Below are 10,838 nucleotides of genomic sequence, written 5' to 3'. Positions count from 1 at the left end.
AGTTTTGAACAAAAATCAAAAGATGTAACTCTTCCAATTGTTTTCAAGTTTTTCTAAAGGTTATAACTCTTCTAATGGTTTTCTTGACCAGACATGAAGAGTCTATAAAAGCAAGTCCTTAACTTGCATTTTTAAGAACAATAATTACAATCCTTTACAACCTTTGAATCTCTTTGAGCATCTTCTTAAAGTTCTTCTTCTTCTTCCTTTGCCAAAAGCTTTCTAAAGTTTTCTAGTTTTCTAAAACTTGAAACAAAAGTGTGCTATTCATCTTTTTCATTCCCTTCTCCCTTTGCCAAAAAGAATTCGCCAAGGACTAACCGCCTAAATTCTTTTTGTGTCTCGCTTCTCCCTTTTCCAAAAGAATGAAGGACTAACCGCCTGAATTCTTTTGTGTCTCCCTTCTCCCTTGTCAAAGAATTCAAAATGACACAGTCAGAGAATTCTTTTGATTCTTCCCTTTCCCATAAAAAAAATATTTCAAAGGACTAACCGCCTGAGAATTCTTTTGTTTCCCCATTCACAAAGTTTCAAAGGACTAACCGCCTGAGAACTTTGTCTTAACACTTTGGAGGGTACATCCTTTGTGGTACAAGTAGAGGGTACATCTACTTGGGTTGTTGTGACTGAGAACAAGAGAGGGTACATCTCTTGTGAATCAGTTCTAGTGGAGGGTACATCCACTAGGTTGTTCAAAGAGAACAAGGGAGGGTACATCCATTGTGGATCTTTGCTTGTAAAGAAATTTACAAGGTTGAAAAGAAATCTCAAGGACCACAGGTCGCTTGGGGACTGGATGTAGGCATGGGTTGTTGCCGAACCAGTATAAAACTCTTGTGTGTTTGTCTTCTTCTTCCCTACTCTTTTAATTTCCACTGTGCACTTTAATTATCGCTTTTACTTTTGGTTAAGTTTTTATTTCTATTCTTTACTTTCTTAACAACATAGTAAAAGCCTAAGAAGGGTAGATTTTTAATTAGTAAAGGTTCAGTAATAATTAATTCAACCCCCCCTTCTTAATTATTTCGAGGCCACTTGATCCAACTTATGCGATTTTAATTTGTTTGATTCGTTGTCTACGAGCTTTTTCTTTGTCGACAAGTCTCCCTCGCCTTCTGCTATGTTCGAATGTTCATTTTGTGCATCATCCTTTTTTGTCCATAGATATGTGATTAGTTTTTTATGTTCTTACAACATTGTTTTCTATTGTTTGAGCATCTCTACGAGCTCAGTTAGTTGCATGCTCGTAAACGCCACATTTTTTCCATCCTTGGAGAGCCCATGGCTTTCGTCACAGGTGAAGAATGTGTTGCTTCTACTAAAGCTTTTTTGCTTTATGCGCTCACCATAACAAAGATCCACAAGCTATGGATCCTTTCATCCTACAGAATTGATAACTCCCATAGACGGAGCCATTGTTATGGTATAGGACACGAAACATGATTTGTGTCATGCAGCATGGAGTAGAATGAAAATCAAAGAGGATTAGATAGAGATAGAAAGAGACATCTTTGAAGTCTAATATTATTGAGTTTTGTTATGTGTAAATGTGTTGTATGATTACAAAAATTCTATTTATAGTGTTTGTTGGCGATATGATTTGCATGGCTTATTACAAGTATTTGTGTTGGGGACCCTATTCTGAGGGGTGTATTGTACTTATTATAAGTCGGTTCCACTAAGGCATTCCTTGCTTCAAGCAGCTATTTGGACTTTGTGCCAACTTATAATCTTTAATTTGGTCATCCTAAGTTTAAGTTGCGGGTCACATGTTCATTACGTGTAAAGTTGATAATTACTTCAAAACACATTTAAATATAACACATTTCATTTTTCGATTACTACACCATTAATTTAAAGTATCCTCCAGAGTTTTACTAATAACTAATATTTGTCAGAAAACCTAGTTGTTCACTTTTAGTGGGATCTCCCCTTTCAAGCATATTTTTTTTATCCAAATGATTGAACCTAAGATCTTGCTTAAAGGGACCAAGGCCAATTAAACTAGGGCCAACTACTTGTCGATACACACTTCATTTCTTAAAAGAAAAGAACATGATAGTTAATTTTTTTAAAAATAAAGTTATGAATTATTTTTTAAATGTATTACCCATTTAATATGTTTCATTATCACTTTTAATGGGATCTTCTCTTTCGACCATATTTTTTTATCCACAATGCTCAAATTCGAGATCTTACTTAAAGAGACTGAGTTCAATGACACTCGGGTCAACTACTTGTTGGTACACATTTCATTTCTTAAAAGAGAAGAATATGATTGTTAATTTTTTTTAAAAAAAAATATATTATGAGTTATTTTTTTAAGTGTATTACCCTTTATTTAATATGTTTCATGTTCACAAACAAATCATATACACTTTTTTACCATTTTGAGTTTTTTTCCCAAACAAAATACCAAAATGCATGGTCAAAGGAACTATTTACCTGTTATAGGTTATTTTCACCACATAGAATGTACGAAACACCACCATGTGTGGCACAATGATCTTTTACATTGGTTATTTTTACAATCGATGTAAAAAGTACTTTTCTTTACATTTGTTTTTTTTTTTACAACTAATGTAGAAAAGTTTTTTTTTTTTTACATCAATTTCTTCTTACCACTTATGTTAAAAAAATTTCTTCTTACCACTGATGTTAAAAAATTGCTTTTACATTAGTTATAAAAACAACGAATGTAAAAGATCATTGCACAATAAAGGATGACGTGTATTCATCCTAAGTGAGGACAGAAACTCATTTTATTAAATAATTTGTTTAACCACCCATGTTGATTGGGAAAAATCCACGACGGTAAAAAAGTTTCAAATCACATCACATAAAGAACAACACTTATTTGTTGCCAAGTGGCTGACGACTAGGCTAAAGGGTTGCTTCAAAGAATCATTACCAGAAAATTAAAAGTACTATATTATCATGTAATTAACTAAATAAGTTAATTTTTCGATTAACTAGTATCTTAGTAAACCGCCTGACATATCAGTATATGGCATTGCAAAAACAATTTATTCATAAGGAATTAATTAAAATCAAAATGAAAATCAAATATAACAAATCTATACATCCACGAATCAATTTTAATTTATTACCAATTTAAAAATATATATACCATAACCTAATTACGTATAGCTAACATGAAAAATTAACCACGACAAGGCAATACGTGGATGATAATGAAAGTTTTACATGAAAGTGAATGCAAATAAGAACTATATAAATATTAATTCAAATAATATTTAAACCCATTTGAAAATATCCCACTAATGTGGATGACATCTTGGACACAATTCATGCTCCATCAGGTCCATCTTGAGCTGCACCACATTGTCCATTGCGAATGATCACGTACCAGATATATATCTTCTGCTAATTTTTACATCTTGGTAATGCATATCATTCTTGTATTTTTAAACCAACTCAAGTCTTCATAGTAATTATTTGCAGTAATTAATGTCTCCCCCCACAATTTCAAACACCTAACCCTCGCTAATATTGACGAACGACACAAATAACCCTCGAATTGAATATATAATATATGCTACGAATTCTGAACTTTTGATCACCCGGGAAATTAACTCACATGGTTGTATATGCGTGTTTAATTAATTAGCATATAGTTAACAGAAAAATACTAATAATGTTAATACTGAATAATAATAACTAAATTAATTATAATGTGATGTCCCCACTAGTGTTGTTTACCAGTTGCTTAATTGCTTTGGCTCATTTAAATTCTTGAACGAAGCAGAGTAGGAATATATATATATATGTTCACACACATACAAAGAGAGATATCACCATCCTTCTCAGTCTCTCTCTTGGTGATGAATGCTGATTTTGCCCCGTAGTTGGTGCTCATCCTTCCGCTTAACCCTCCTCCATTGAACACACACAAACACAACACACAGAATTTTTGCGTTATTTTTATTTTTCTCTCCATTTTGCACAATAGTGGATAAGACCCTTCTCAATCCCCTCCAAAATTCAAGGAACTTGCTCACAATCCCAATCCTCCACAGCACCAAATCACATCCCAAATCTTCCTCATAGAGCTTTCACTTTCACTTTTTGGCTTTGGTTAATCTTGCTCCCCAATTGTGTTGAAACCTAGAATCCGCCTCAAGATATGAGATCCACTTAAAGAAGAATCCACTCCGTATAATTTGTCGCTCTTCTTCATTGCATTTTTGCTTGGGGGAGAGTCAAAGATTAATCCTTGGAGATACTGAGATTCATTTAAAGAAGAATTTGCTCCTCTTCTTCATTGCATTTTTGGATATATGGACTATTGCTTGAGAGAGCTAGAAGGAAAGCAAGCACATGACCCTCTATTCCTACAGAAAATGAAGAATTCATCATCACAAAGCACTACTACTAGTAGTGAGAGATGTGTGTGGGTGCCAGGGCCAGTGATTGTGGGAGCAGGGCCTTCAGGGCTTGCAACAGCAGCATATCTCAAAGAAAAAGGATTGCCAAGCCTAATCCTAGAGAGATCCAACTGCATAGCATCCTTGTGGCAGCTCAAGACCTATGATAGGCTTCACCTTCACTTGCCAAAAAACTTCTGTCAACTCCCCTTGATGGGGTTCCCTTGTGATTTCCCTACATACCCTACAAAGCAACAGTTCATAGAGTACTTGGAGAGCTATGCTGAGAGCTTTGACATTAGGCCAAGGTTCAATGAGACGGTCCGGCGCGCCGAATTCGACGCCACGCTCGGCTTCTGGAGGGTGAAGAGCTTCAACAAGAAGGAGGTAGCAACAGAGTTTGTGTGTAGGTGGTTGATTGTGGCCACTGGGGAGAATGCAGAGGCTGAGGTGCCTGAGATTGAGGGAATGGGAGAGTTTGGTGGGGCCATAAAGCACACAAGTTTTTATAAGAGTGGGGAAGAGTTTAGAGGGAAGAGGGTGTTGGTGGTTGGGTGTGGGAATTCAGGGATGGAAGTGTGTTTGGATCTTTGCAACCATAATGCTACTCCTTCTCTTGTGGTCAGAGATACAGTAAGAACGCTTTCTTTCTTTTTTTTTTCTTTCTACCTATGATGCCTTTTTTTTTGGACAAAACTTAACTTCCTTCTTTTTTCCAATCAGAATTTGAATTTCATTTCATTTCATTAATCCACCCAATAAAACTTACATTACATACATGTCAACGTATATTGATGGAAGGAATGAAACTCTAATTTTAATTGGGGAATAATATAAAATATATATACTTAAAGAACTGTGTAAGTTTTAATTTGCGTATCCTTTTTTTTTTCTCTTTGAACAAAAATAATGTACAGTTGTGGGTTTTGGTTAAAAGTTTGCACGTCGCTCCTGTTTTGGTATCGTTGATTTAACATGAACAATGCTAAATGAAGCGTGGCAACAAGATACCCGTTTTGACTTTTTTTAGTTCTTTTTTTTTATGGGTTTTTTGTGATATTTTGTGATACAGATTAATGGCTTGCAGTATGTAAAACCCAGAGGGGAGTTTTATTTTTATTTTTATTTTTTACTACCTCATAATATAAAAGAATTTAGACTTACAGATAGAGAAAATATGTTATAAAGTTCTTGTATGAAATTCCATGTCACTAATCACTACATTAGGAAACACGGAAATTGCAAGGCTTGTTCTGTTCATTCTGAAAAGAGAAATTATAGAAAAAGCTGCTATATATTGCGAGGCACATAATATGCAAGTGAACTTATCTTCACCTCCTTCAAAATTTGGCTAGCTTTTCTAACAAAACTTGCAAAAACTTTATTTCATGCTTGCATCTAAAATATGGCATCAAGTACAATATTTGGGTTGTTCATAAAATATGCTTCAGAGTTTGCTACAGATATAGCTTTTAAGTATTATAAAAATTAATCATGGTATTTTCACTTTTATTGGGATTCTCAAGCGTGCGCAGCGTGGGAGAAGAAGAATAAGATGGCCACTGATTTTCCATACCCAGTTGCTTTTTCCCCTTCCTTTTTCCTTCCCATGATTTTCTTAGCAAAAGAGATACTCTTTTTCCCATTACATATTTAGAGCATGGCCTGCAAACAATTAAGGCCTACCAAGGGCTAATGTACTACACCCACATCAGCTTCTACCTTTTTCTTCCACTCTTCTTTTCTGAGTGAAGCTGTTTCCCCCTCACAAGATACTAAAACCCTGAAAAAATTCTGAGCTGTTATGATGGGGAAATACTGAGATACTCTCCCCACACGGTTCATATTTCATATATCAAAATTTTATTATATAATATATAACTTTACTAGCCTTGTGTACGAATGCATGCATAGATTAAGGATGTATTTTAATTCCATGCATTCATGCAATTAGTCAATCATGAATTTGGAGATCATACTATTAGTATTTTAAAGGTATTTTTAAATTGAATTTACTTAAATATATATATATATATATATATATATATATATATATATATATATATATATATATATATATATATATATATATATATATAATCATCTGGCTGTATGAATGTGTATCTTTTTGGACTACCGAAAATCTGGATACAATATATATAGAGCATATAATAGAAAGACTAGTGATAGGAGATTTGAGTAACTTGCACAAAATTTAATAGTTCAAACATTGTCGATGCCATTATTAAAAAAATTAATGAAGAGCTCAGAATAGAAAGACTAATATAATAACTTAATATTTAGTCATTTAATCTGTGTATTAAGTAGGATAGAAAATCAACCCTTAACATATAGACACCTCAAATCCAGAATAACAAACACTCATTTGACAGTTTTTTTTTTATCATCGTACTATGTTAACAATTATATTATCATCACTTTTCTCTTTTTTTTTTTATTTCTTTTTCTCTCACTGAGCATTGGATATCAACAAAACATTATTCTAGAAAATTTTGAATATATAACACTATGTTGGGTACTTTTTCACATCACATTTCTTGTTGGAATAGTACAACTAATATATACATACACTGAGTTCAAGTAAGAATTTATCCATATATATCATGAAAGTTTTATTTTGTGTACGTGTGTTGAAGGTACATATCTTACCACGAGAGATGCTGGGAAAATCAACTTTTGGGTTGTCCATGTGGTTGCTCAAGTGGCTCCCTATCCGGTTTGTGGATTGGTTCCTTCTCATAGTGTCATGGCTCATGCTTGGTGACACGGCTCGGTTCGGATTGGACCGGCCAAAATTGGGTCCCCTTCAGCTTAAAAACTTGTCCGGAAAGACACCAGTGCTAGATGTGGGTACCCTTGCCAAGATCAAAAGTGGACACATAAAGGTACTTCCCCTTTTATATCAAATCAAATTCAACTTTCTTTTCTTTTTTGGAGGACACATAAAGGTACCCTTGCCATTTTGAAGGATCAAATTACAAAGTAAATCAATTTAGATGTTTATCACTCCTAATCATTAGGATTTGTCTACTCAAATTTTTTAAAAAATGAATAAAATATATAAAAAAGAAAAATAAATACATCTACTTTTATAAATTATATATAATATCTCGTACATTTAACTAAATTTAAACTATTGATAATCAAATTCTTAATTTTTTCAGATTACCTGAAACAAACTGAAGTGGTAATGTAAGAAAATTAAGAATTTGACCACCACTAGTTTAAATTTAATTAAATGTATGAGGTATTATATATAATTTATAAAAATAGATGCATTTATTTTTCTTTCTCGTATATTTTATTTATTTTTTAAAAATTTTGAGTAGGCAAAATCCTAATGTTTTGGAGTGATAAAAATCTTAATTCATACTTTATAATTTGGTCCATGTCAATAATTCGTGTTGTTGTCTAACTTCTAAATGAATTAATATATACAATTTGGTTATTAAAAGGAGTATAGCTAGTTCTGCTTTTATTCAAGAATTTGGTATTGATCTTGGTAGGTTAAGTTTATTATGAAGTTATATATAGCTTTTGAAGGATTAATAACACAAGTCATATTTAAGGACTAAATTGTATATTAACTTGTTTATTTATTGTACATCTTTATACAAGATCACTTAAAGTATGAACTTGTTAACAAGTTCATGCAATTAATATATGAATAGTTTTAACACTTTTGAAGGATTAATTTGCACAAGTGTATGCTTTTAAAATAAAAAATCTACACAAGTCATATATAAACTTATTTTTTTATTGTATATTTTATACAAATTTATTCCTTGAAGTATAAAGTTGCTACAAGTTCATGTAATATTTCAACTTGTTAATATTTTCATTACTTAAAGGACTAACTTTGTGTAGACAAAAGTTTTAAGGACAAAAAGAAAAACACAAACTGTAACTTTGATAGAGACCAGATTGTGTATTAACGACCCTTCTTTTTCTTTAGCTATTAGAATCCAAATAATGACAAGAAAGTTAGTTTGCAATATATTATCAAAAGATCATATTTCGGTGCCGTCATAACCGCAATCCATGCTGTTTTTTCTTAAAATTATTGTCAAGTGCCCTTATTTAATTACTTGTATATTTTTTTTCTTTTGCCTTTATATTTTGCTTTTCATGAAGCACAACTTATTACAATTTTATGTTCAATTAAATGACCCCTATTTTTTTAATTTGTTTTTTCCGCCTTTCTTTTTTTATTCGCAACATTTTCGATCGTTGTGTGCTTTCAATCAAATCACAAGGTCTTAATATAATATCTGAAATTTCACAAAAGCTAATGGACAAAAGAATAATCATTATTATTTTCAATCATGTTGTTGGGGGAGCGTTATTATTTTTGCATTAGATTGTTTGTTTGAACACCAAAGTCCACTACTGAGCATGCCAACACACACAAATTGCTGCAGGTAAGACCTGGCATCAAGCGGTTAAAACGATATACAGTTGAATTTGTTGGTGGAAGGACAGAGAATTTTGATGCTATCATATTGGCAACTGGTTACAAAAGTAATGTGCCCTATTGGCTAAAGGTATACGATAAATTCCTCTTTCTTTTTTTCTTTATTTGAATCATTATTAAAAATTATAGGAATGTGATGTGTTCATTCTTAAATAAATTTTAAAGTTTATTTTTAGTTATGTTATAGATAATTTTTTCTATAAGTAGTTACGAGAAAAGAAAATAGAATGGTTGATGTTTCCTCATAAATTAAGATCATCTTATGCATTTAATTAATTTTTATAGAAATTCTTTCATCTAATTTCTTCAAAAGATAGAGGGTATAAATTGGCTTTAATTTATAAAAGAAGATCAATAAATTCTAGCTACTTTTATATTTTCTTCTGCTGTATGAGAAATTTTTTCAAACATATATCTAATAACTTTCCTAAATTACGAATTTGAGGTTTTTGATTATTAAATATATGTAATATTACTTTTTTGGTTATTCAAATTAAATTTTAGATAAATAAAATATGTATACTTATGAAATCTTATAATTGGCATTTTATTATGTTTCAAAAGATATATAGTTAATTGATGAAAAATTAATTTGTTTTCAAGTACTTTAAAAATTGAAAATTTGATCTATTTAATGAATTAATTAATTCAATGGTTCTGAGTGAGAAAAACACACAGGAGAATAAAGATTCTTGATCTGAATTATGAAAATGATACAAAGCAAGAAAAGAAGCTAATAATATAATCCGAATGGCATATATGTGCAGGAAGATGATATGTTCTCTAAGGAAGATGGGTTCCCTACGAAGCCATTCCCAGATGGATGGAAGGGTGAGAATGGGCTCTATGCAGTTGGTTTCACCAAACGTGGACTACTTGGTGCATCAATGGATGCCGAGAGAATAGGTGAAGATATTGAAAGGTGTTGGAAGGAAAAGCATAGTAGCACTTCTTTTTCTCTCTCACTTAATGTGCCACAATCCAATTCATGATGGGTTTGAGCTTGGTTTTGGCCCAATTAGAGGTTATAGAGAAGAGATTCATTAAAGTTAAGTTATTATACACATGAATATTTGAGACGGGGGGATTTTTGTGGTGCCATCACATTCACATGTGCACAATGCTATGCTAGCTAGTACCAAGAGAGTAGTGCTCCTCCAATCCATGCAAGGAAAAGTGGACAAAAAAGGGGGGCGGGGGCAATTGGTGGGGGAAAAAATTCCCATGGTGGTGCCCTTCAGCTTAATTTTGATGGATACTCACTTGTCAACATATATGGATTTAAGAATGAGATGTTGAATTGAAATTGAAGAGGGATTCTAGCTTGGGGTGGGGTAGGGGAAATTTTTTCAACCTTAAGTTTTTTTCCTCATATATTTAGGTTTGACTTTCTAGAGATCAAGGGAAGCAAAGTGACTAAAAAAAGAAGATGAGAGTTGAAGAAGAAATTCTCTAGAGCTAGTGTTTGATATGTGATTGTGGTTTAACCTATATTCCCATGGAATATTTTGTATTTTTTAAATATATATGAAATAGAGTATGAAATTTTGATGCTTTTTTGCTGCCCCTTTGAGACCCGAATGCTTCCTCAGTTTAGATTTTTTTCTTTCCTTTATTGTTTGTAAACTTTAAAAAATAAACACTTCAGTTAATTAGGAAAGCAAATCTTTCATGGTTCGGGATGGAGTGCTAGATCATGTTCCTTCGTTTTACTACTTTCCATGCAATTTCGTTATGCAAATTATTTCTGTTCCAAGTGGGAGTTAGGAGTTAGGACCACCCTCTCGCTTTTCAACGAAAACTAATTTAAGAATGTGAATTGGAAAACTGCCAAAGTTGCAGGGAATAACAGTCGAATTGTTATTTTCATTTATTACTATTGCCCCCTCACACCAACTTCATTAAATTAAGTGTTAACTCGTTTGAAATGAATTCACGCAAAAAGAATGATTATT

The 10,838-nt window shown here is 32.4% G+C and overlaps 1 protein-coding gene across 1 annotated transcript; it reads left to right on the top strand.

The window, feature by feature from the left end:
• The first annotated feature begins 3,779 nt into the window (after positions 1-3,779).
• Positions 3,780-10,438, top strand: LOC100780917 (indole-3-pyruvate monooxygenase YUCCA6). The gene is made up of 4 exons (XM_003550066.5): positions 3,780-5,021; positions 7,046-7,294; positions 8,831-8,953; positions 9,651-10,438. The coding sequence occupies exons 1-4, from the start codon at positions 4,302-4,304 to the stop codon at positions 9,873-9,875; spliced, it is 1,317 nt and encodes a 438-aa protein (XP_003550114.1). The 5' UTR covers positions 3,780-4,301; the 3' UTR covers positions 9,876-10,438.
• Positions 10,439-10,838: the final 400 nt, after the last annotated feature.

Source organism: Glycine max, chromosome 17 (assembly GCF_000004515.6).
Source record: "Glycine max cultivar Williams 82 chromosome 17, Glycine_max_v4.0, whole genome shotgun sequence".
In the NCBI taxonomy this organism is placed as follows: domain Eukaryota; kingdom Viridiplantae; phylum Streptophyta; class Magnoliopsida; order Fabales; family Fabaceae; genus Glycine; species Glycine max.
This window is presented reverse-complemented; position numbering and strand designations above follow the sequence as displayed.